Consider the following 26,985-nt stretch of genomic DNA (forward strand, 5'->3'; position numbering starts at 1 on the left):
TTATGAGGTTAGTATTCGCATATGTGGCACACATACATACATGCAGCCAAAACACTTATAAATAGAAAGTAAATCTACAGTTTTTAAAATTGAAAACTTTTATCTGATATAGGTTGAAAAGTATTGCTTTGTTTTGTTTGTGTTTCTACTTTTCCTGCGCTCATTGAGTATTTGCATATTACTTGTGAATTGTGCATTTTTGTTAATTTTCTTGGAGAGGGGTATGTTAGCATTTCATTAACTTAAATGGGCTCACTCTCCTCACTATGTGATTATCGAGATATTTCAGTCATAATGGTTATGAATTGTGATATGGTTTTCTCTTTAGTGATCATTTTTTATTCTTTGCTTGTTTTTAATTTTAATTTTTTTGTTTTTAGAGACAGGGTTTCTCTGTGTAGAACTGGTTGTCCTGGCACTTGCTCTGTAGACCAGTTGGCCTCAAACCTCAGATTTGCCTGCCTCTGCTGGGACTAAAGGTGTGTGCTACCATTGCCAGGCTTAGTGGTTATCTCTTGATACACATTAATTTTAGATTCCTAAACAGCACCAAATGTAGCACTCTCTTTTTTGTAATTTCTGATTTTTTTTCTGCTTCAGAAACTCTTTATCTAATCTGATAATCATTAACTATGCCTAATTTCCTCATTAATTTTAAATATCCAAATATCTTGTAATATGTATGGTGTGTTATGTGTAGGTGGTCATCTATTCTGATGTTTTCTTTTTTCTCTTTCTTTCTTTCTTTAATTTTTTGAGACAGAGTTTCTATGTGTAGCCTTGGCTTTCCTGAAACTCGCTCTGTAGACCATCCTGCCTCTGCCTCAGGAGTGCTAGGATTAAAGATGTGCACCACAACTGCACAGATTTATTTATATTTTATGTATATGAATGCTTGATCTCCATGTGTGCCTGAATGCCAAAAGAGGCCATTAGAACCCAGTATAGATGGTAGTGAGCCACAATGTGGTGGGTGAGAATTGAACACAGAACCTCTGGAAGAGCAGCCAATGCTCTTAACCACTTAGTCATCTCTCCAGCCCCTAGTATTTCCTTAGTAACTGACTAGTTTCTAGATAATTTATGATGATTGGCTCTCTCTTTATTTGTCGCCTTCCTTTTTGAAATCAAGTGCTAATATATTAGATGGCCTGTTTATTGATGGATGTTGCTCTTTTGTTGTATTAGACTTAAATATTTTAGTTTTTATTAATTACTTGTAGTGAATTGAAAAAAAAACTTCTTTCAAATATGTATATGTTACCTTTCAAATTCTTGCATTTTTTTGAAGTGCTGAGGATCAAAAACATAGCTGTACACATTCTAAGTCAGTACGCCATCCCATTTACTAATGAGCTTTAGTTTTTCAGTCATCCTTCCAACTCATGTAATGCTTTTTTGAAAAACATACTCATTAAGCACCTGAAAATAGATACTGCTGGAGGATCTAAGATGACAGCACCGAACACACACACACACACACACACCTTGTTTGGTCAGAAGGAGAGCAGTGATTTTACAGCGACCTAAGGTCCGATCTGAGAACCACAAAACACCAGTACTTGTGTCCACCGGGTGAGAAGGGTCCAAATGGGACAGAGCACTGCTGGCTCTGGCCTCAGGCCACTGGAATAATTCACAGTAAAGTCCCAGGTCTCTGCAGGTACACTTCAACGTCTAGTTCTACAAACCTAGCTGGAGGTTAGCTTCTGACCACACCAGCTCAGAGAGAACAAGCACTGGGCAACTGCTCCTAGAATAGCCACACACTTAGTGACTCAGAGAGAGCCCTATGCTGCAAAAACAACAGCAGCCCTTATTGTCCACTGCCCATAGGAGGCAATCAGGCTTCCAGGAGCTTCTCTCTGGTATATTTCTGCCTGCTCCCCAGATGCCTAGTATAGCTAGTAGACAAACAGGGAGCCAACAGAGACAGTGACCTCAGCAGAGCTGAATTAGGCTCGACACAGAACCAAAATCCTATTGTCCTCTACCCAGAGGAACCAAGCAAAGCCACTGGAGAAGCTCTCTGTTTGCTACCTTTCTGCATGATCCCCAGCAACCTGACATACCTGGGAGCCAACAGAGTCAGTGAAGCCAGCCAAATGGAGTAAGGTGAAGCCTCATTATCTATACCTAAGCCCAGATCCTCTGATCTTCAGAGACTGCCAAAACCTGCCAACACCAGAGACATCACAGTGGAAAGAGGTCAGCATAAGAACACAAGCAAGAGGAGGTCCAAGATGGCAGCACCTAACACATACCTCATTTGAGCAGCAGGTTAGCAGCAAGCATTTAGCAACCCAAGGACTGATCTAAGACCCATGCAACAACAGCACCAGTAACCCACAGGTGAGAGGGCTCCCGATAGTGTGGAACATGGTAAATACCCAGGTCCCCATGGGTTCAAAGGCTAGAGTCACACATCTGGTTGGCAAGCAGCCACCAAGATCATGGGCATGCATGCATTCCCAAGGGCTGGTGGGCAGTGTCTGATTTCCCAGGATGCAGAAACAGTCTTTGCTTCTAAAACGCTAGAGTCTGTGGGTCCTAGCACCGAGCAGATGCTACAGACTAGAACAGCACAGACCACCCAGAAAACTCCAGGTGCCCAAGCATCCAACAACCACAGGCTCCACCCAGAGACATCATCACAATGGGAAGAGGTCAGCATAAGAAGACAAGTAACAACCCCCAGGTCCATTGGATACTGCCAGAAACCAGCAGTCCCACCACCGCAACAAGCCCTGGAGATACTATCACAGCCAAGGCACAGGGGAAGGATTTCAAATCTGAGGTTATGAAAGTGATTGAGGCCTTAAAGGAGGAAAATAAATCCCTCAAACAAGAACAGGAATATGCAAAGAAAGAGAGGGAAGAATTGAACAAAACCCTTAAAGAAATTAGCGAAAGACAGGACTCACCAAAGAAAGAAATTCAGACCGATTTCTCTTATGAACATTGATGCAAAAATACTCACAAACCAAATCCAAGAACACATCAAAAATATCATATACCATGACCAAGTAGTCTTCATTCCAGGCACACAGAGGTGATTCAATATACGGAAATATTTCTTTTTTTTAAAAAAAAGGTTTTATTTATTATGTATACAATATGATCAAATCACATTATAGATGGTTGTGAGCCACCATATGGTTGCTGGAAATTGAACTCAGGACCTCTGGAAGAGCAGTCAGTGCTCTTAACCACTGAGCCATCTCTCCAGCCCCTACGGAAATATTTCAATGTAATCCATCATATACACAAACTGAAAGGAAAAAAACCCACATGATCCACTCCTTAGATGCCCAAAAAGCATTTAACAAAATCCAACACCCATTCATGTTTAAAGACTTGGAGAAAGCAAGGAAACAAGGCACATACCTAAACAAGACAAGGCTGTTCTCTCTCTCTCTCTCTCTCTCTCTCTCTCTCTCTCTCTCTCTCTCTCTCTCTCTCTCTCTCTGTCTCTGTCTCTCTCTCTCTCTCAAAATCTCTTCAATATAGTACTTGAAGCCATAGCTAGAGGAATAAGACAACTAAAGGAGATCAAGGGGATAGATGGAAAGACCTCCCATGGTTCTGGATCAGATCTGAATCAAGATAGTTAAAATGTCCATCTTACCAAAGGCAATGTATAAATTCAATGCAATTCCCAAGAAAATTGCAAGACAATTCCTTATAGACCTTGAAAGATCAATTCTCAACTTCTTATGGAAAAACAAAAAATCCAGAATATCTAAAACCATCCTGTACAATAAAAGATCTTTTGGAGGAATTTCCATCCCAGTTCTCAAGCCATGGTACTGGGATGGAAATGGGCTGGTTGACCAAGGTAATGGAATAGAAGACCCAGAAATGAGCCCACACATCTATGGGCATTTGATTTTTTGACAAAGAAGCCAAATATATACAATGAAAAAAAAAGAGCACCTTCAACAAATGGTGCTGGTCTAACTGGATGGCCACATGCAGAAAAATGCCACCAGACCCATATTCATCATCATGTATAAAGTCCAAGTGGATTAAAGACCACAACTTAAAACCAGACACTCTAAATCTGCTAGAAGAAAAAGTGGGGAAGAGCCTTGAACTCATTGACACAGGAGACAACTTCCTGAACAGAACACCAACAGTTCAGGCTCCAAGATCAACAACTAATAAATGGGACCTCATGAAACTGAAAAGGTTCTGCAAGGCAAAGGAAACAGTCAACAGAACAAAATGACAGCCTAAAGACTAGGAAAAGATATTCACCAACCCTACATCTGACAAAGGGCTAATATCCAAAATATATAAAGAACTCAAGAAATTAAACACCACCAAGCCAAATATACCAATTAAAAAATAGGGTATAGAGCTAAACAGAGAAATCTCAACAGAGAAATATTGGATGCCTCAGAAACACTTAAAGGAGTGCTCAACATCCCTAGTCATCTAGGAAATGCAAACCAAAACACCTCTGAGATTCCATCTTATACCTATTCAAACAGCTAAGATAAAAAACTCAAGGGATGGCCCTCCTCCATTGTTGGTGGGAGTGCAAATTTGTCCAACCACTTTGGGAATCAATCTGTCACTATGTCATGAAATTGGGAATATGTCTACTTCAAGACCCAGCCATACCAATCCTGGGCATATACCCTAAAGAGGGTACACCATACAACAAGGACATATGCTCAATTATGTTTGTAGCAGACTTTTTTGTAATAGCCAGAATCTGGAAACAACCTAGATATCCCTCCACTGAAGAATGGCTAAAGAAACTATGGTTCATTTACACAGTGAAATACTATTCATCTATGAAAAACAAATCTTGAAATTTGCAGGCAAATGGATGGAATTAGAGCCAATCATCCTGTGTGAGGTAATTCTGACCCAGAAATGCACACATGGCATATTCTCATTCGTAAGCAGATGTTAGCTGCTTAGTTCTGGTTAACCACATTACAGTACAGAAACTGATCAGCCAACTAAGGTCCATGTAGGATGTGGACTTAGAACTTCTGCTCAGATGTAGTAGATAGGCAGCACAGTCTCCTTGTGGGTCCCACAATATGGGGAGTAGGCACAAGTTCTGACATGGACTCTGGGCTCTTAATGGTGTTCACTTCCCTCCTGGCAGGGTGGCCTTGCAAGGTGATAGAGGAAGAGGTTACAGTAGTATCGAGGACACTGGATAAGCTGGGGTCAGATGTTAGGGGAGGAGGGCTTCCCCTTCTAAGCACTAGGGGAGGGAGGGAAAGGGGATGAGGGAGGGCATGGGATCAGGAGGTGATGAGGGAGGGGTAGGATTGGGTGGTAATGAGGGAGGGGGCTGCAATCTGGATGTAAAGAATTAAAACAGCAGAACAAGCAAGTAACTTGTGTTGCTAATCCCACTACATGGGAATAGCTCTGAGACTGGCTGAGATATGAATGTCTATGCATAGACAAGGCTTTATGTTGGTCACAGATTCTCTGAGACTTATTAGAGTCCAATTTTAGTATGGCATGAAGGAAGATTTGCAGATGTCTTACTTCTTCTCATACAATGAGCAGAAAACTAGCCTTAATTGCTCTGTGCATCCAGCACACCTCATACAATTATGATGTTAGAACTGTATAATGCTTGTGAGAAATTATGTTTTCAGAACAAAAGAACTGGACATTTACACTGGATCAGACTTGACAGGATTTGTTCCTCTCTCAGCAAGCTGGATGCTAACACCCTGCATCCTTCATGTTCCAGCTCCAGGCACTTCAGTTGTTGTTGCCCATCAGAACAGGATAGCTTTCAGGACAGAACTGTAGAAGCTTCTGATTCCAATTGGTCTAGCATTTCAGACTGTCCCACAGAGGACTCCTATTAAGCCTGGAATTTCTCAACATTTAGAAAATGAACCACAAATGCAATCCCTGGCTTGCTTAGCCATTTCCCCCAATGTGTGTGTGTGTATGTGTGTGTGTGTGTGTGTGTGTGTGTGTGTGTGTGTGTGTGTGTGTGTGTGTGTGTTTGGGCCCTTCAAAGGTATTATTTGCCCTAAATCAGCTTGAAGAAACCTTAAGAGAATGACATCCCTTTTCTTCTAAGAGTGTTGGGTAGGTTTCTGCTTGCACTCTTGGGCTACAAATGCTTATTTTCATTGAGAATTGGTTATAAGTTATTATTGGTCTTATACAGAGAGAAAACTAGGTTGGACTCAGAGACATTTCTCTTTTCCTTTATCTTTCTTTCATAGGTAAGGACATAGGACCTGCAAAGAAAGAAAGATGGATATAAAAATATAGAGGTAGGATAGACCAAAAGGTCGATTATTGAATCTACTCTTAAACTCAAGGCCTTAATTGTTACTCACACATAAGTTTATTTTTAATTCATTGGTATAGAATTTTGTATATTGATGCAAAATAAGTGTAATTCTGATACATGGGTATGGAATTCAAATCTATGACTACTTCTGCTTTCTACTCTATTTTCCTTTCTCATGAGATTTAATCATCCACCCTTGGGCCCTCCTTGTTACTTATCTTCTGTTGATCTGTTAATTGTAGTGTGTTTACCCTGTACTATATGGCTAAGATCTTCTTATAATGAGTCCATACCATGTGTGTCTTCCTGGGTCTGGATTATTTCACTCAGGTTGAAATTTCCTAGTTCCATCCATTTGTCTGAAATTTTCATGATTTCCTTGTTTTTAATAGCTGAGTAGTATTCCACTGTGTAAATGTAACATGGTTTCTTAATCCATTCTTCAGAGGAGGGACATCCAGGTTATTTCTAGATTTGGGCTACTACAAGTAAAGCTGCTATGATCAATGTTGAGCTAGGGTCCTTGTATGATGGAGTGTCTTATGGTTATATGGTAAAAATTGGTATATATGGGTTTTGAGATAGAGCTATTCCCAATCTTCTGACAAAGTCCTAGATTGACTTCCAAAGTGGTTATACAAGTTTGCACTCTCACCAGCAATGGAGGAGTGTTCTCTTTTCTCCACATCCTCCCCAGCAAGTTCACTTGAGCTTTTTATCTTAGCCATTCTGATGAATGTAAGATGGAATCTGAATAGTTGTTTTGATTTGCATTTTCATGATGAGTAAGGGCATGCTTCTCAGCCATTTGCGATTCTTCTGTTGAGAATTCTCCGATTAACTCTGTATCCCAGATTATTTTGTTTGTTGGTGTTTAGTTTTTTAGTTCTTTATAAAATTTGGATATTAGCCCTTTCTTGGATGCATGATTTGTGAAGATCTTTTCCAAATCTATAGATTGTTGTTTCATTCAATCGACAGTGTCCTTTACCTTACAGAAGATTTTCAGTTTTAAGAAATCCCATTTGTTAATTGCTGATCTTAGAGTCTGAGCTGTTGGTGTTCTGCTTAGGAAGCTGTCCCCTATGCCAATGAGTTCTATGTTCTTCCCCACTTTCTCTTCTAATAGCTTTAGTTTATCTGGTGTTATGTTGAGGTCTTTAATCCACTTGTACTTGAGTTTTGTTTATGATGATAAACATGGATCTATCTACATTTCCAGTTAGACCAACACCATTTGTTGAAGATGATTTTTTTTCTCCATTGAGAGGATTTGGCTTGTTTGTTAAAAATTAAGTTTCCATAGGTGTGTGCATTTATTTCTGGGTCTTTTATTCAATTCTGTTGATCCTCCTTTCTGTTTCTATGCCAGTACTATATAGTTTTTTTGACATGTCCTGGCCCGCGGGACAAATCAAATCAGGGTTCACCTGAAAGAGGGAGTGGGGATTGAAAGTGGGGTACAGAGATGGGAGAAATAACTAGTCAAGTCTAGAAATTTCTGATCAAGACTCTCTTTAATGCAGAAAAGTAAGACTTTATATAGCAAGGTCAATAGGGTCTATTCTGATCCCTCTCTCCCTAGCTCCCAAGGCAAGAAGAACACAATAGCCTGAATAGCTCCCTGTAAAAACTTCCTATTACTGAGTATCTCTCTGAAAGGATTTCCTTAACCCTCTGGGTGTTTCTCAGTAGGGACTTCCCTACTTCTTTCAAAGGTAAATAGTCCAAGGACGGCCTGGAACACAAAGACCTCCTCCCAGCAAAGCTCAGCAACTGGAAGGTCACAGCATGCAGCCTAAGCACGGGATTTCTGACATGGTAGAATTTAGCACAGCTTCCCACATTTTTTTTTATTAAATTGCTCTATAGTATAGCTTGAGATCAGGGATGGCAATACCTTTAGAAGTTCTTTTATTGTATAGAATTTGTCTTGGCTATTCTGGGTTTTTTGTTTTTCAGTATGAAGTTACAAATTATTCTTTTGAGGTCTATAAGGAATTGTGCTGGAATTTTGGTGAGGATCACAGTGAATCTGTAGATTGCCTTTGGTAAGATGACCATTTTTGCAATGTTAATCCTGATCCATTAGCATGGACATGTTTCCATCTTCTGATATCATCTTCATTTTCTTTCTTCAGAGACTGGAAGTTCTTGTCATACAGGTATTTGTCTTGTTTAGTTAGAGTTACACCAAGATACATTATATTATCAGTGGCTTCTGTGATGGGTGTAGTTTCCCTAATTTCTTTCTCAGCCCATTTGTCATTTGTATACAGGAGGGCTACTGACTTTTTAAATTTTATTTTGTATCCAGCCATTTTGCTGAAAGTGTGTATCAGCCATAGTAGTCCTCTAGTAGAATTTTTGGGTCATTATGTATACCATCATATCTTCTGTGAATAGTGATACTTTGACTTCTTCCTTTCTAATTTGTATCCTTTTGATCTTCTTTAGTTGTATTATTGAGCTAGTTATGACTTCAAGTACAGTAATGAAGGGGTACAGTGAAAGTGAGCAACCTTGTCCATGATTTAAGTGAGATTGCTTCAATTTCTCTCTCCATTTAATTTGATGTGGGCTATAGGATTGCTGTATATTGCCTTTATTATGTTTAGGTATGTGCCTTGTATCCCTGATCTTTCCAAGACCTTTAGCATGAAGGTGTGTTGGATTTTGTTGAGTGATTTTTGGCATCTAATGAGATGATCATGTATTTTTTTCCTTCTGTTTGTTTATTTGGTGGATTACATTTATGGATTTTTCATAAACTGAACCACCCCCACATGCCTGGGATGAATCCTACTTAATCATGGTGTGTGATGTTTTTTATGTGTTCTTGTATTCGGTTTGCAAGAATTATTTTAGCATTTTTGCATCAATGTTCATAAGGGAGATTGTTCTGAAATTCTATTTCTTTGTTAGGTCTTTCTATGGTTTATGTATCAGGATGACTGTGGAGTCATAGAATGAATTTGCTCCTTATGTTTCTATTTTGTGAAATAGTTTGAGAGTATTGGCATTGAGAAATTGTAAAATTATAAAATGTGAGACGCTTGCTTTCCCTTCCCAGAGGCTTCTCCCAGTTCTCGTTACTACTAGCCTCAGAGTTCCACCCTAGTTCCCAGAATAGCTACATGCGAGCTCCCTATATCAGAGGTCCCATATGGTTTCTAGTAACCGCCCTAGGGACCCACACCCAAGTCCCCACAAGAGGTCTCCCACTGCCAATGTCCATATGGTTTAAGCTTGATAAGGAACCCCACATGCTTTGTGGTTTTAGCCTTTAAAAACTAGTCTGTAACAGCTACTCTGGGTCCTTCACCTCCCCAGGGCTGAGGGACCCTGGCACGTCAGCAATAACAATAAACCTTTGCTTTTGCATCAGTGCGTTGTGCCTCGCGTGGTCTCTCATGGCGACCCCCTTCCTGAGTTGGGCGTGAGAGTCCAACAGTATGAACTCTTCTTTGAAATTTTAGTAGAGTTTTGCATCAAAAACATCTGTTCCTAGGCTTTTCTTTGGATGGAGATTTTTAAAGTCTGCTGATCTTTACTTATGGGATACAGGACTATTTTACTTGTTTACCTGATCTTGCTTTAACTTTGGAAAGTAGAATCTTTCAAAAGTATTCTCCATTCACACATCATTACATGCCCACAGTGGGTGGCAATCCCCCATCACTACAGCATTCCTGACAACCACACTGTAATCAGGACATGCCCTTATCACTGGTCTGTCAATCACCTTTCAGGACACACCCAGTCACCCATCAGAACTCTCCCATACTGGTGTCAGTGACCATCAGGGTGACAGTCACCCTCAGGACATGCTCACAGGAGGTGTCAGTCACCCATAAAGACATGTTCTTAGTGGATATCAATCACCCATCAGAACATGTCCAGTCATCCATTAGGATATACCCATAGTGAGGTGTCAATCACCCATCAGGACATGACCACACTAATTATCAACCATCCATCAATCATGAAGATTCCCCCATAGCGTAAGTTCTGCTGACATTAGAGGCGCTGTTATCAGCCTAGAAAGGCTGACAAGCTAGTTAAAGGCTAAGGGGCCACTTATCAAAAGCATCTGTTTAGCTGATCCAGTTGAAGAGACAGGGAGTGGTCATATCAGCAGGACTGATATACATCGCCTTTACAGCAGGTTCAGATCTCAGCAGAGCAGCTCTGGATGGAGTCTGTTAGGCAGGAAAAAAATCTGCTGAGACAAATACAGACTAGGGACAGAAGTTAAAATTGTGTCTATAAGCCAGCTGGACTAGACTTATGCCTTTGAAGCCCATACTCCAGTAAAAGCATGAACATTTTTTTCAATTTAAAAGACTTGATATACAGATTGGACAGACATGCTTTTAGCATGATGAGAAGCACCCTCAAGTCTATATTCAGAGTACAACTAAAGGGAGATTAAAATCTTGAGGCAGGGACTGATTAATAAGTAGCTAGTGCTCCAGTAGCTTATCAGAACTCCATAAAATATTTTTCATATATTTTAACTCTGCAACTTGCATTTATGTATCCTAAAACTTCTCTTCAGATCCTTTAACTTTTATAACCTGCGTTTACCAACATTTAAACACTTTCTTAGACCCTCAAATATTAAACATTTTCTCAGACCCTCAAGTACTTGCATTTATCAACTTGTAACACTTTCTTTTAGACAACCTAAACACCTTCTTGGAGCAGTTGTTTAGACCTTCTAACATTTTTATCTTGCATGGATCAACCGTTAAACACTTTCTCAAACCCTCAAATACTTTAGACTCGCATAACTTAAATTTTCATATCCTCAGACCTTATATAAACCATATCTTCTTCCTATCCAGTTTTTCACCAAGAAACACAGGCAATTGAGTTACACTGAAAACTGTTTACCATTTAACATGAAGCCTGTGAGCAAGGCAAACTTGATTGCATCTTTAAATAAAAGAGACCTAGTACCTAGTAGTTTTAACTAGCTAATGCATTGACTAGTGTACTAATAGTGGATCTAATTGTCCTCTAGCTGTCAAGCTACCATGAGCTTAGCCATCAATGTAATCAGAGACCTGAGAAGGATAAACTGTCACCTAGACAATTTTATGTACCAATCAAAACGACAGAGATGACTAGCCATATCTTGGTACCTAGACAGTTGTCCTCATTGTTTCCTGTGGCCCTGACCCAGTTGTCATGGCTGCTGCTGGGTACACATGGGGTCACCACAGGGAAGGGTAACACACATAGTGGTCAAGGCCTCCTTCTCAATCATCCATCAGGCCACTCCCACAGACATGTACAGATTCCCACTGTATCTGTCAATCATCCATCAGCACTTGTGCATGTTGGGAGGGGCATGCTGCATGCTGCATGGGGCCTAGTGCATTCAGGGAGGGGCATGAGTAGCCTAGTACATTCTGGGGGATGCCTGCTCATACTGAGAGGAGCCTAATGCATGCTGGGAGGAACCTGTTTATACTGGGAGGGGCCTGATGTATCCTGGGAGGAGTCTGTGCATTCTGGGAGGAGCATGGTGCATTCTAGGAGGAGCCCTGTGCATTCTGTGAGTGGCATGCTGAGAATGGCATAATAGATGCTGGGAGAGACCTAGTGCATGCTGGGAGGGGCCTCTTAATAACTAGAAGGGGCTTGGTACATTCTGGGGTGGGTCTAGTGGATGCTTAGGGAGCCTAGTGCATGCTGGGCTGGGCCTGGCACATGCTGCAAGGGGTTTAGTGAATGTTAGGGGCCTGGTACATGATGGGAGGGGCTTGTGAGCAGTGCCCTTTGTACTCTGGGAGGGATCTTGTGCATTCTAGGTGGAGCATGTGCATTCTGGGAGGGGCCCTGGTGCATTCTGGGCGGGGTCCTGCGGCCATCACACCCCTCCCTCCTTCAGGCTACTACACACCCAGGTACTGTCCTGGGAGCTTCCCTACCCCCAGCTTGCACACTTGAGGCTGAGCAACCGTCATGTGAAGGCATTCAGAGGGTCTAAAATCTTCACCTTCTTTGCGGGGTTTGGGGGTGTGTGGGGGAGGATGGGGGGAGGGAGAGGACGGGGTGGGGAGATGGAATGAGATGGCAGGGAATCCGGAGAGGGGTGAAGGGGATTTAATTAAATCAAAATAACATTTAATTTAAATGTAAAATTTTCTGGGATGGCGGCTAGTCTGGGCAAGAAAACCGGTCTGGGCCGGTTCCACCACTCCCATTTCCTCCCCCCTCCTCCCTCCCCAGAGGGGCCTAGCCTTGAGGACGTGGCCAGGACAGGACTGACGAGTTCTTTCCCCTCCTCCCCCTTCTCCTGCTGGCTGCTCTGATTCTGGGAGGAAAGAACTGACTTGTGAACTGGCTGAGATAGGCTGGAAGCAGGGGAAAGGACTCAGACCCGCTGGAACCCAGATCACAAGCTCGGGGGACCGTGAGGCTACGCGGGCATGGGGGAGGGGAGGAAGGAGGCTGAGAAAGTGAAAGGACAGATTTTCCATGCTAGGGAAAGTAGCAGGGAGGGGAGACAGCGAGAACCTGGGAGGGAGGAGGATGACCTAGGTGGGAAGGGGATGGGGGCAGGGAGGTTGCAGGGGAGAGAATGCAAAGGATGCAGGGAATTCCTTGGGAAAGTGGTGGGAGAGGGGGAGACAGGGTGCAAAGAGAACCTAAGGGAGAAGGGGAAGTCTGAGGGGCTTAAGGGAAATATGAGCTCGGACATGAGTTTAAGGGGGAGGGGAGTAAAAGGGGCAACCAGAAGGCAGGGGGAGTCCAAGAGGGGGGGAACATGGGGTATAGTGGGAGTCTAAGGGGGGGAACTGGGTTGCAGGGAGAGTCTAAGGGAGGAAGAGGAGTCTATGGTGGAGAAACTGGGGTGCAGCTAAGAGGGACATCAAAGGGGGAACCTGGGGTGCAGGGGAGCCGAAGCAGGCATCTAAGGGTAAAGGGAAAGCCTAAGGGGGGACTTAGGGTGCAGGGGGAGTCTAAACGGGGAAGGGGGAGACTAGAGGGACCTGGGGTACAGGACAGTCTAAAGAGAATCTGGGGTGCAGCTAGAGTCTAAGGAGTAACCTTGGGTGCAGGGAGAGTCTATTTGGGAACCTGGAGTACAGCTGAAGTCTAAGTGGGGAAACCTGGGCTGCAGGGAGAGTCTAAGGGGGCACCCAACATGCAGGGACGCTAAAGCGGCCAAGCCCCTGTGATATCCTATGCTGTCATTTTCTGTCATTATCCCATGGTACATTGAGCTGCCCCCGCCACTCAGCTCATCCCCAGATGACCCAGGATGACATTCTCAGACCTCAGTTTCCCCATAGAACCTGACTGGACCTCACCAGCCAGCCGTGGAGGGGTATAGGGGTGGGTCCAGACTCCAAATGCAGCTCATTTATATTCATGAGGAAACTAAAGTCACCACTAAGTTACAGGGGAGGAGCACTGACAAGGCAGGCTGTGGGTGTGTCCTGGTGGATGACTGACACAGGAGGACTTTGGGCCTGTCCTGATGATTGACATATGACACTTTATTTCCCCACAGGAAGCCTCATGCTGCCTCATGGTCATTCCTGGTAAGAGGCTATGGGGCAGCTGGGAAATATGACATCATTGGTGCACATTAACTTAATATGCCAATTAGTTTATTACTGTTCACGGAGGGGACAGGCACAGGCTCCAGATCCCCATGTCACAGCATGCATTGCAGCCATGATGTCACTGAGGTTGGGTCTGACTGTTTCAGGCGCTGCCTTGCTGCCCTACTGTGTATGCTCCTGGGTGTGGCGCCACTGGTTACAGGTCTAGATGAGCCTCCTTCCCGCCCCAACTTTCTCCTGCTCATGGCTGATGACTTAGGCATCGGTGACCTCGGCTGCTATGGCAACAGCACCATCAGGTAAGGACGTGGACAGACCTAGGGTACCCATGATAGTCACAGCTGGTATCCAGAGTACTCCATGACATCCATAATAGTCACAGCTGTTATTTCCCATGATGCCTAGTGCTGGGCACCACGTTGAGGCATATCCACAGGTCAACTGTGATCTCCCATGATGCTTAATGCTGGGCACCACCGTGAGGGCCACCAAGGGTCAGCTACTATTTCCCATGATGCTCTGCACCCCTCCCCCCAGGACCCCAAACATCGATCGATTGGCACACGATGGCGTTAGGCTCACCCAGCACCTAGCGGCTGCATCAGTGTGCACACCCAGCCGGGCCTCCTTCCTCACCGGGCGTTACCCCATCCGCACAGGTGAGACTTCCTGCCCTGCCCGTGACATCACTTCTGGCCAGTGGGCCAGCCTACACTGAGCTAGGGCCTGTCCATCACTGATGATGTCACTTTTGCCCAGTGGGTCCCACTCCCTAGTCCCTCCCACTGAGCTATGGCCCCCCTCCATCACTGATGCCCATCATTTCTTCCCAGTAGGGCCCACCTCGGAATCTCTCCCACTGAGTTATGAGCCTATCAATCACTGGTGATGCCATTTCTTCTCAATACAGTCCACTCCTTTAACCCACCCACTGAGCTATGACCCCATCCATCATTGATGACATTATTTTGTTCCACTAGGCCCTTACCCTTAAGTCCCTCCAACGGAGGTACTACCCCATCCAACTTTGATGATGTCACTTCTTCCCACTTAGACCACACTCTTAAGCCCTTCCTCCCTTCCACCGAGCTATGACAGCATGCACCCCTCATGATGTCACTGCTTCCCACTATGTCCCCTCCATTCCTAAGACACCCCCATCAACATAATTTCATCTGTCCCTGATGACATCACTTCCTCCTAAGCATAACTCCCACCTACTGATCCTGTCTATTTATGATGACGTTACTTCCTCCCACTAAGGTCAGCCCTGCCCATTGACCCCTCCCATCCTTGAGGACATTACTTTCTCCTACCAGGGTAGGCCCATACCCCATGTGGGCCTGATGATATCACTTCCACTAGCGTCAGCTCTGTCCATCAACCCCACCAACCCACTAAACCCTCATCCCGACTTCCTCTTGGCAGGAATGACTTCTGGCTATGGGCACCGTGTGTTGCAGTGGGCAGCGGGTGCAGGTGGGCTACCTCCTGAGGAGATCACATTTGCCCGGATACTACAGGAGCGTGGCTACATCACTGGACTCATTGGTACATGACCCCATCCTGGGATGTGGGTGGTGATGTCATCAGTCACAACTGGGACAGGGACATTGTGTTACATAGGCAGTCGGTGATGTCATTGGCCACGGTGGGGGCCATGTGTGTGACATAAATGGTGATGTCATCTGACACTGGGTGGTGACATCCTCTGATATAGAGTGAGCGGTGACCTCATCTGACACATTGTGGTTTATGTCACAAACTACCCCCAAAACCTGCAATTTCCCACAATACCTCTTGCCTTCCCCTGCCCTCAGGGAAATGGCACCTGGGCCTCAACTGTCACTCATCCACTGACCACTGCCACCACCCATTGAACCATGGGTTCCACCATTTCCTGGGTCTGCCACTCGGCATGATGGGAGACTGCGCGGGGGCATGGCCTTCTGAGAAGCGTGCAGCACTGGAGAGGCGCCTGGTCTCCTGGTCCCAGCTGTCTGCTCTTGCAACAATCACCTTGTTGGCTGGGAGGCTAGTGGGCCTCCTTCCCCGCACACGGTGCATTGTGGGTATAGCGCTGGCTATAGCTACAGCAGCAGCCATGTTCACCCTGGCAGCCCGTCATGTGGGTAGGTTCATTGCACATGTAGACTGCTTCCTTATGCGGAACCACAGCGTTACCCAGCAGCCTCTGCAGCTGAACAAGGTCACTGGGCTTCTGCTGAAGGAGGCCGAGGATTTCCTGCACAGGTGAGTATGTGCAGGGCATTGTGGGAACAGAGGGATTGGGACCAAGGGGAGAGGCTGGGCAAGGGAGTGACCTCATAGTCATGTCAGTCACTGGGCTCCTCCTGAGGGAGGCCATAGATTTCCTGCACAGGTGAATGTGCCAGGGATTGTGGGAGGAGGAGACAGAGACAAAGGGAGGTGGATCAGAGACAAGGAGAGGGGGCTGGGTTGAAGAGAGTGACATCTCAGCAAGGTCAGTCACAGACTTCCTACCTAGGGAGGCCCAGGACTTCCTGCAAAAGTGAGCATGCCCCAGGGTTTTTTGGGAGGTCACAGGGTGGAAGAGCAAAGAAAAGAGGAAGGGGAGGGGCTAAAGGGAGTTACATCATAGCATGGAAAATAGAGAGCCTGAAGGTGAGCTAAGGCAGGGGGATGGCGGGTTTGGGGGGAGATTACTGATAGAAAGGTAGACACATGACCAATGGGGTGAGAGACCTGGATGACTGACTGAATGATCATTTGATTGACTGATAAATGATGATTAATAGTTGATTGGTTAGTGATTGATTGATTGATAGATTGGTGGCTGATTAGTTGATTGATGATTGATGGTTGATTGATAGATTCATTTTTATGTGTGCAGTGATTGATTGCTCGATTGATGGATCATCAGTTGGTTGATAATCAACTGATTGTTGATTGATGATTCATTGATTGATGATTGATTGCTGTTTGATTGATTGATCAGTGTTTGACTGATAGATTGATTTTTTATTGGTCGATTAGTGTTCACTTGGTTAAACAATTGATGGTTGTTGATTGATGGATAGTTGATAGATTGGTCGATGATTGGTTGATAGATTGATGATTGGTTCATGATTGGTTGGTCAAATGATTGGTTGATTAATCAGTTGATGATTGATGATTTCTCTACACATTGCTCAATTTATTGATGATTGGTTGATGGTTAATTGATGATTGGTTGGTGCTTGGTTGATTGATTAATGATTGATTGACATTGGATTGATGATTGACTGGTCACTGGTTGAAGATCAATTGATCATTGATGATTGCTTGATCAGTTAACTGATGATTGGTTGACAAGTGATCAATTGGCTGATAGATGACTGGTCAACTGATTGATTTGATGGGTGAATAACACAGGGATAGGCCCCAGGCAGGCAGATGACAGACTTAGCGATTGATGATGACAGACATTGGTGGATAACACAGCTGGCACACAGACCCATGACTGATGGGTGAGTGAAAGGTGATTAATTGGCCTGTGTCATCATACCCCACCCCCAGGCACCGGCACGGGCCGTTCCTGCTGTTTGTGTCCTTCCTGCATGTGCATACCCCGCTGGTGACATCGTCTGACTTCCAGGGGCATAGCCAGCAGGGGCTGTATGGGGATAATGTGGAAGAGATGGACTGGATGGTTGGTGAGTGGCAGGTCAGGCACCACGGCTACAGGGGCTGAACCGACCTCTGTATCATGTGACTACGAGTGTTCCAAAGGCCATACCAGCCTCCATGGCTGACAGGATTACCAGGGCCCCTCCTGTCAGACCACCCATGTACCTGATCTAGCATTTGCCACAGTGGCTGATGGGGCAGCTGGGTCCCCCTCATGTCACATGACTTGATGGCACTTCTGTATCTTGTGACCACTCATGTCTGGGAGGCTGATGGGATCATGAGTCATGTGTCTGTCCATCTGCAGGCCGCATTCTGGCTGCCCTGGAGCGAGAGGGTCTGACAGACAGCACACTCGTGTACTTTACATCAGATCATGGTGGCTCACTGGAGGCCCGCTCAGGCCACAGGCAGCATGGGGGCTGGAACGGGATCTTCCGTGGTGAGAACTCCCATGATGCTTTGTGCTCAACCTCCCACTTACAGTCCTTGGGGTGACAGGTGATCTCATCCGTCCTTCCTATGAGCCTTTGTTCTCTTCCCCCCACTTCCCATCCCTGGGGTGACCTCATCCTGTGTGCCCATCCCATGATCCATCACTCTCCTTGCATTTCCTGTCCCTGGGGTGATTAGTGACCACACCCATCCCTCCCATGATCCTTCAAGTTCCTCTCTTCATTTCTTGTCCATGGGGTGACAAGTGAAGTCATCCTGTGTCTTTCGTCCTTCCCTCCCATGATCCTTTGCGCTCCTCTTTCCAATTCCTGTCTCTAGGGTGACCTCATTCTGTGTCCCCATAACATGATCCTTAGCTCTTTTCTCCCACTTCAAGTCCCTTGGGTGACCTATTCCTGTAGCCCTATCCCTCGTTCCCATGAGGTTTTGCTGTCTTCTCCCCACTCATCCTGAATCCTCCTCCCTCCTTCCCATGATCCCTCACTCTCTTTCCACCACTTCCTTTTCCTGGGGTAACAGGTGACTTCTCAATGTAGTCCCAGCCCTCATTCCCATGATCTTTCACTCTCTTACCCCCACTTCCAGTTTTGTGGTTGATCCGCGACCTCTTCCTGAGTCCCTGTGGTTCCCACGCCTCTTGTTGTCCCCACCCGCTGTCTCCTCTGCTTCTGGCCTGACTTCATGTTTCATGGGTGAACTTTGTCCCTGTCTGCATCCACCTCCCAAGATCACTCACTTTGCCCTCCCCCAGCCCCACCCCTTCTGGCCTGACTTCTGGTCACCCCCACCCCTTCCTGCACACACAGGCGGCAAAGGCATGGGCGGCTGGGAAGGCGGCATCCGTGTGCCAGGTATCTTCCGGTGGCCAGGGGTCCTGTCTGCAGGACAGATCGTGGAGGAGCCCACCAGCCTGATGGATATATTCCCCACCCTGGTCCGCCTAGGGGGTGGGACGGAGCCACAGGACAGGTGAGTGTAATGCCATAGGTATACTACAGTCATGTGGTACACCTGTGGGTGGGAGAGAGCTTCCGGTTTGACTGACAGCTGATATCACATGATGTACAGGGAGCATTACAGGATGTCATATCCCAGAGGGTTTGAGTGACAGGGGTGTCACATGGGGGCAATGCAGCAGAGTGCTCGTGTGAGACGTGAGGCTGTGACATGTGTGTGGGGCAACAGCTTGAGCGACATGTGGGCAGTGAGTGCATCAGAGGCCTCACAGGTGGGGTTTCAAGGCCACCATGTTGGGGGCAGGGGGCGTATGATTGACATCTGACATGAGTTGCTTCTCCCCCAACACCCCCCACCCAGAGTGATTGATGGGCGGGATCTGCTGCCCCTGCTGCTCGGGGAGACCGAGTATTCGGCCCATGAGTTCCTGTTCCACTATTGTGAGGTCTTCCTGCATGCCGCCCGCTGGGTGCAGCGTGACCGTGAGTACCGCCGGGGTCACGGGTGTGGGGTGTGGGGTGTGGGGAGTCTCTGCATGTTTTCAGTCACTGTAATTAACAGGTGTCAGTCACGTATTACATATTGGGAGGGCATATCTGACACGTCTCTGCATGTCAGCCATCATTGATTGATGGATGCAATCATCTATGACTTTTAGGAGGGCATAGTGCAGCATGTCTCTGGCATTCATCATGGTGATTGATGGGTTTCAATCATCAATGACTTATATTTCTGGCTATACAGACACTTGTCTCTGTAGGTCAATCATTGCTGTGATTGACAAGTGTCAATCATCTATTTTATATTTTGGGGCATAAAGCAACATTTCTCTTTCAATTATCACTGTGGTTGGCAGGTGCCGCGCATATATTACTTTTTGGGGCAGAGCATAGTACAAGTCTCTGAAAGTCAATCATGAATATGATTGACAGGTGTTAATCATCTATGACTTTTATATTTGTGGGCATACAGCTTCATGTCTGTGTATGTCAGTCATCTCTATGACTGACAGGTGTCATCCACCCACAATTGTCTCACTTTCAGGAGGCAAGATCTGGAAGGCCCACTTCATAACCCCAAACTTTGATCCAGTGGGGTCTGGTGCATGTCCAGGCCGTGGAGTGTGCTCCTGCGTGTGGGAGGTGACAGAACATGACCCGCCCCTGCTGTTTGAGCTGCACACAGACCCAGGAGAGACCCAAGTGCTGACACCAGAGGTGGAGCCTGCCTTCCATGAAGTGGTGACAAGGCTGCGGCAGGAACATGCCCGCCACTGGGCGGGGCTACTCCAGATCCAGCAACAACTTGGGACTATCTACAATGTGTGGCGGCCTTGGCTGCAGCCCTACTGTGGGACTTTCCCGTGGTATGGGTGTGACCTGGAGGGGTGACTTCCTGGCAGGCCACTTCTGGTGTTGGTCACTCTTACATCTGGCTATGGGAATACACTGTGGGAGCTGTGGGGCCTTACAATGGTTCAGGCATGACATAGAGGGTTGACTCCAATGATAATCACTTCCTGTGACGCCATGACAGAAGCACACCTGACACCTGATGGCACTCTGCCAGATGCCCTCCAGCAGCTAGGGAAGACCTACAAGGTGTGGCAGACATGGCTACAGCCCTGCTGGGGGGGGGGGCTTCCTGTAGTGCAGGTAAACATTGAGAGGTGACTTCCAGGGGTAGGACTTTGCAGGGGGGACACACTCGTGTATCTATCCCTGTGGGAATACACTATGGGTATGGCCTGGCCTTTCAGTGGTGTGGGTGCAACCTGGAGGGATGAGGGTGTAGGACTTTTGGTGCTTGCCATGGGCTAAGGTGAGACTTCCTGGGATGATCACTTCTGGAGCTGGTCACTTCCTATGTGCCTCACTCATATATCTATATATCTATGCGTAAATACACTGGGTGTTGTGTAGCCTCGTGGTGTGGGTGTGATTGGGTGGGATTCCTTTGTCAAGAATAGGTTGGAACTGGATGTTACATCTGTCCATCTCTATAGAAATGTACCTAGGCTGCTGCAGGGCCTTCCCTGTTTACTTGTGTGAGGGACTTGCAGTTACCATGGGTACCGGTCCAGATCCCTCCACTTCCAACACTTCCATGATACCCTGCAGCCAGAAGATGGGTCACCATTGATGGAAAGGATCATTAGTCCATCTCTCTTCCCACTGGAAGAGGAAACTGTCCTGACTGTTCTGCTGACTCACAGGCTTTTGGATACATTGAACTTGTGTGGAAAAACCAAATTTTTACAAAATAAATAATTTTTTTTTTAATCCTGAAAACTAGTCTAAATAATAGTACTATCACAGACAACCTGACTCCACAATTCCTCACAATTCACCTCCAATCCCTTGGCAAAGCTTGCTCTGTGTTGTTTCTTTGTTTTTGTTTTTATAGATAGGATTTCTCTGTAGCCCAGCCTGTCCTAGAACTTACTCTGTAGACTAGACTTGGCTTGAGCTTCGAGATCTGCTTACCTCTACCTCTTTTGTTTTGTTTTGTTTTTTTGTTTTGTTTTGTTTTTTGAGACAGGGTTTCTCTGTGTATCCTTGGCTGTCCTGGACTCGCTTTGTAGACCAGGCTGGCCTCGAACTCACAGCGATCCACCTGCCTCTGCCTCCCGAGTGCTGGGATTAAAGGCGTGCGCCACCATGCCCGGCTGACCTCTACCTCCTGAGTGACATGATTAAATTCGTTCATCACCACCCAGATTCCTTGTCGAATCTTAATGACTTTAGCTTTAAATTATATCTGAATTAAGCCAAGGCTCAGAAGTGGCTCCATCCTGACAGGTGGGCACTAGATTATTGACAGAAAGAAGGGGCCTCTTGACTGTGGCAGGAGCTTTGTTTTATTGTGAATGATATGAAGATTATAAATGGACTTCAGTAGATCAGTTTCGCCTCTTGAACAGACCACTGTAGCTGGGTTGGTGACCCATACCTGTAAACCAAACACTGGCGGGGCCCAGGCGAGTGGATTACAGATAGATTCTAGACAATCTCAGATTACCTAGCAAGTTCTAGGACAGAATGGACTCCAAACCGAGACTTTGTCTTAAAAAGTAGAAGAGGAAAAAAGAAATAGGAAGAGGAAGATCTGAGAGGGAAAAGCACCTTTCTAGTGCTGTTGGTATAGCTCAGCAGTATAGTATATGCCTATACAGTGCATGCACAGGAGGAAGCATGAGCACACATGCATTGTGCAAGATATGGAACTCATGTGCTCCCAGCTAGTGGAAGGTAGAAGCAGTATCAGAATCCCAAGGCCAGCCTCAGCCTGTGCTACATGAGACATATTTTTTAAAAGGAGAGGGGACTGGAGAGATGGTTCAGTGGTTAAGAGCACTGGCTGAACTTCAACAGAAACAGGTTTGATTCTGATAACTCGCATGGTGGCACACAATCATGTCATTTCACTTCCAGATGATTCAGCCTCCTCGTCTGGCCTCCTTGTGCATCAGACATACAAGCAGGAAAAATATCCCACACACTGAAAAAAAATTAATTATATATATATATATCACTCCTCCAGACCAGCTCCAGAAGCAGCAAAGAGGAGAGAAGAGAGGTGGGCCTGCTGTAGGGAGAATTGAGCAGGCAGTGAACAGCTGGTTATGGGAAACCAACCACTGGTTGAACAACTAGCTAGAGCAACTAATTGTTGAAGAGAGGTTGAGGAATGGAGGAAAATCATACTCGGAGAATCAGGCATATGTGGTACAAGCTGAAGGTCTTAAAGCCCAGGAAAACTTTATTTTCTGGCTCTTTATCTGGCGCTGTCTTGCCTGTTGTCTGACTCCTTGCTCATTGTTACCCATCTTTCTATCTCTCTTCCTGTTTGTTTTTACCCATGTTTTTATCTCTCTTGTTTGCTGTTCCTCATCTTTCTGTCCCTCTTGCTGTTCCTCATCTCACGCTAGTTTTTTCTCTCATGTCTGTTACTTGCTTTCCGTTCTACTTGGTCCAACCACAGTATTTTATTAAAATAAAGTTCAATTTTTTCATTACAGATTACATCATAATTTTTCTCATCTTTTACAGTCAATAAGACTTTCTTTTTTTCTTTTTTATGTATTTTTTTATTAATTTATTCATATACATCTCAGTTGTTAGCCCATCCCTTGTATCCTCCCATTCCTCCCTTCCTCCCACTTCCCCCCATACTCCCCTACCCTATGTCTGTGTCTGAGGGGGACCTCCTCCCCCTGTATATGCTCATAGGGTATCAAGTCTCTCCTTGGTGACCTATTATCCTTCCTCTGAGTGCCACCAGGCATCTACATCCAAGGGACATGTTCAAATATAAGGCACCAGAGTTTGTGTGAAAGTCAGATCTCCTTCTCCACTCAACAGTGGAGAATGTCCTGTCCATCGGCTAGTCTGGGTAGGGGTTCGAGGTTTACTGCCTATATTTTCCTTGGCTGTTGCCATAGTTTGCAGAGGACCCCAGGGCCCAGACTTGCCTGTAGTTTTCCAGGGCCCTCTGGATCCTTCTATTTCCTCATTCTCCCAGGCTTCTCACACCTAAAGTCTCAATAGGATGTCCTCCCCTCTTACCCACTTTCCTGGTAGGTACAGTTTTTCATGGGGACGTACACCTTGGACTAGTGTCTCGATATAAGTGAGTATATACCATTTAGCTCTTTTTGCTTCTGTGTGAACTCACTCATTATGACAATTTCTAGTTCAATCCATTTGTCCACAAATTTTGGAAATTCCTTGTTTTTAATAGCTGAGTAGTATTCCATAGTGTAAATGTACCACAGTTTCTTTATCCATTCTTCTACTGAGGGACACTTAGGCTGTTTCCAAGTTCTCGTTATTATGAATAAGGCAGCTATGAACATGGTTGAGCATATGTCCCTGTTGTGTGGTAGTGCATCTTCTGGGTATATTCCAAGGAGTGGAATAGCTGGGTCTTGAGGAAGCCCTATTCCCATTTTTCTGAGAAAGCGCCAGATAGCTTTCCAAAGTGGTTGTACTAGTTTGCATTCCCACCAGCAATGAAGGAGTGTTCCTCTTTCTCCACACCCTCGCCAGCATGTGGTATCAGTTGAGTTTTTGATCTTAGCCATTCTGATGGGTGTAAGATGGAATCTCAGTGTCGTTTTGATTTGCATTTCTCTGATGACTAAGGAGGTCAAGCATTTCTTTAAGTGTTTCTCAGCCATTTGATATTCCTCTGTTGAGAATTCTCTGTTTAGTTCTGCGCCCCATTTCTCAATTGGGTTATTTGGTTTGGTGGTGTTTAATTTATTGAGTTCTTTATATATTTTGGATATTAGACCTTTGTCAGATGTAGAGTTGGTGAAGATCTTTTCCCAGTTTGTAGGCTGTCGCTTTGTTCTCTTGACAGTGTCACCTGCCTTACAGAAGCTTCTCAGCCTCATGAGGTCCCATTTATTAATTGTTGATGTTAAGGCCTGGGCTGTTGCAAAAATCAACAAAGAGCACAGTCTAACAAGGAAATACAAAAGTTCTGTATAACTTACAATAAAGCATACAGCAAAGATCAGTCAATTTCCAAGAAATGGATAGCATAGACTGATTCTTGTTTCTTTAACAATACTGAGGCAAGTTTCCTGGGCTAAAGCCATTGTGTTTACAAGATTGTCATAGCAACATAGCTTGAGCTAAATGTTCTCTAATAAAGAAAAAACTTTACGCCAACAGATGTACTATCAAAACCTGGGCAAACTGCCAAGGGGTCCTTTATTGTAAAATATCTGTAAATCATGAAGTTCCAAGCCCACCTTCTAGTGCTCTCAAAGCAGATTCTAAGGAAATGTTTGCTACAGGTAACAGTATCTACTCAGGTACTGTTATGTCGAGGTCTTAACTTTCTTACATGCAGTTTCTGCTTTGGTGCGCAGAGTCAGAGCAAAAATCTCTAACATTGTCTCAAGCCATTGGCCAGATGTCCTCTCTTAACCTTCTCTGTGGGAAAAAGTTTTCCCTATATGTATTTTCTTAGGGCTTAAAAATACAGAGAGAAAGTTTTAGAGAGAGAAAAGGCAGATTTTAGACCACATTACACCTGGAGCATTCATAATGTTTAAGGGCAGTGGTGATCTTTGGAAATTTGTCATACAAAGCCTCAACAGCTGTGCTGGATGTCTAGAGATCATGCTGGGCAGTAGGAAGTCTCTGGAACTTTGTCAAGCAAAGCCTCTACAATTTGTCCTTATGTCTGTGACAAAAATAAGCCAGGAATGATGGCACATGCCTTTTATTCCAGCACTTGAGAGGAAGAGGCAGGAGGATTTCTGACTTTGTGTCCAGCCTGGTCTACAGAGTTCCAAGATAGCCAAGGCTACATGCTACATGGAGAAACTCTGTCATGAAAAAAACAAACAAACAAAAATAATAAAAAGAACTATTAAAACAAATAACGACAGTGCAAGGGAGGAAAGACCCACCCTGGTGGCTGAGTGGAGAAAGAGTGGGAAGTGTAACTGACATCAATGAGATCCATGAGGTGGCTACAAGGATTTGTTACCAGACAACAGTGAATAACTCACCCTGTGTCTTTCAGCAGGAAAGAGGGCAGTGGCTGAGCTATAGACAGTCTGTACGCAGCAGGGCAGTGCTGTCCTCACTTTGAGCACCACTAAAAGACCAGCTGTCAGCCAGCTAGGAGAGCATAGCTCTCTGACCTGAGCCTGACTAACCAGGCTTCCCATGCCCCTTGGGGAATGAGCCTTGGCATCCTCCTTCTGGAAATATCCTCCCTTTGAAAACAGTTCGCTACCTTCTAAAATGAAGAAACCTAGAGCACACAGGCTCCGATAGCCTTTGTGAGTGAACACCAGCCCCATATCACAGTATTTTGGATGCAGTGGAGGCCAGGGAGGGTGTAAGGGCAAAGCCTCAGAATTAAGTCTTTCATTCCCAAGGCTGGAGAATTAAAAATGGAGACAAGTCTGAAGTGGGTTGTGGGAAGGAGTGGGTGGGAGAAAAAGCTGGGTGTGGTCTAACCACCAGGCTTTCTGCCCTGTGCCCCTGTGGCATTTCTCTGCTGACCAAGTGCCCGAAGAATCAAGACGCTTCTCCGAGAACTGGGTAGTCTTCTCACTGCACACACCAGTGACCACATCCTCAGTCCAGGGTAGTCATGCCCCGTGGAATGCTAGTCGGAAGCCTCTTTGCTGCTGGCCTCCCCTTAACACAGTCTAGTTCTGATGAGATTCCTTCTCTGGTGATCAACATGATTCCTTTCCAAGTTTGGTGCCACTGAGCTCCAGAACTGAGGTGCCCACTCAGTATCTTCTCAGGAGCCGTCTCTACCGAAGTGATGGGAGCAGAGATTTAAGACCTGAAGAGTTCTGGATTTCTTGCTCAGAAATGTCCTCTAGGTTTCCAGTCTCCAAAGACATGCTCTCTCTCTCTCTCTCTCAGCTTCGCTGTGGAGAGGGAAGAGAAGCGAGAGTGAGACCTCTGCTTTAGCTATTCTCAAGTCACCTATGGGAGCCAACCTTGGATCAGTACTTGTGCCACAGTGCTAAGCTTGCCACAAACTAAGAGTTCTCTGCCTATGTCCAGGTTCACATATGACACCCTGCCTGACCATCACACTGACTCCTTGGCCAGCACACCCTCTCCATCCCACTCTCAGACTTTGGAATTGTTCTATCCTTAAGGAAAGGTGGTGGGCAAATACACAAATGTGACCATGCCCAGGACAAGGTTTCTTGGTGTTACTGCGATGCTTTCAGACCTCCAATGAAACTCTCTTGTGTCCATCACTTAGTGAAGTCAATTTTCACTTTGATGCTCTTAATCTAAGTTTCTATACTTTTGAAATAGGGGACAACCAAGTCCCTCCTGAGAGGAAACCAGAAATGAACTACTGGTCAGAGGTCTAGACAAGTGACTGTCTTGGGAACAGTCTACCCCAAAAGATATCTAGAAGAAGGCTTTCTCCAATCCCCAGCCAAGCAGTTTCCCAGAATCTTTCTGTACCCTTCTGACTTCTGCTGAGCCCCAAACAACCATTTCCTATCTGTAAAACAGGCAATCCCATCTTACA

At 45.3% G+C, this 26,985-nt stretch overlaps 1 protein-coding gene across 4 annotated transcripts; it reads left to right on the top strand.

The window, feature by feature from the left end:
- Window positions 1–12,089: 12,089 nt before the first annotated feature.
- Window positions 12,090–21,226, top strand: LOC311602388 (arylsulfatase L-like). 4 transcript variants are annotated; one of them, XM_084790370.1, is made up of 11 exons: window positions 12,090–12,213; window positions 13,827–13,857; window positions 14,028–14,180; window positions 14,419–14,540; window positions 15,310–15,432; window positions 15,702–16,134; window positions 17,422–17,558; window positions 17,840–17,974; window positions 18,795–18,957; window positions 19,306–19,427; window positions 19,990–21,226. In XM_084790370.1, exons 2-11 carry the CDS (start codon window positions 13,835–13,837, stop codon window positions 20,334–20,336), a joined length of 1,758 nt encoding a protein of 585 aa, XP_084646496.1. In that variant the 5' UTR covers window positions 12,090–12,213; window positions 13,827–13,834; the 3' UTR covers window positions 20,337–21,226. The 4 variants fall into 4 exon arrangements, with proteins under 4 accessions (XP_084646496.1, XP_084646495.1, XP_084646493.1 ...); XM_084790369.1 differs by lacking the exon at window positions 12,090–12,213 and adding an exon at window positions 12,271–12,290; XM_084790367.1 differs by lacking the exon at window positions 12,090–12,213 and adding an exon at window positions 12,541–12,773 and having other exon boundaries at window positions 13,825–13,857.
- Window positions 21,227–26,985: the final 5,759 nt, after the last annotated feature.

The sequence above is a fragment of the Acomys minous genome (assembly GCF_964271855.1).
Source record: "Acomys minous genome assembly, chromosome: 7".
NCBI classification, from domain to species: Eukaryota; Metazoa; Chordata; class Mammalia; order Rodentia; family Muridae; genus Acomys; species Acomys minous.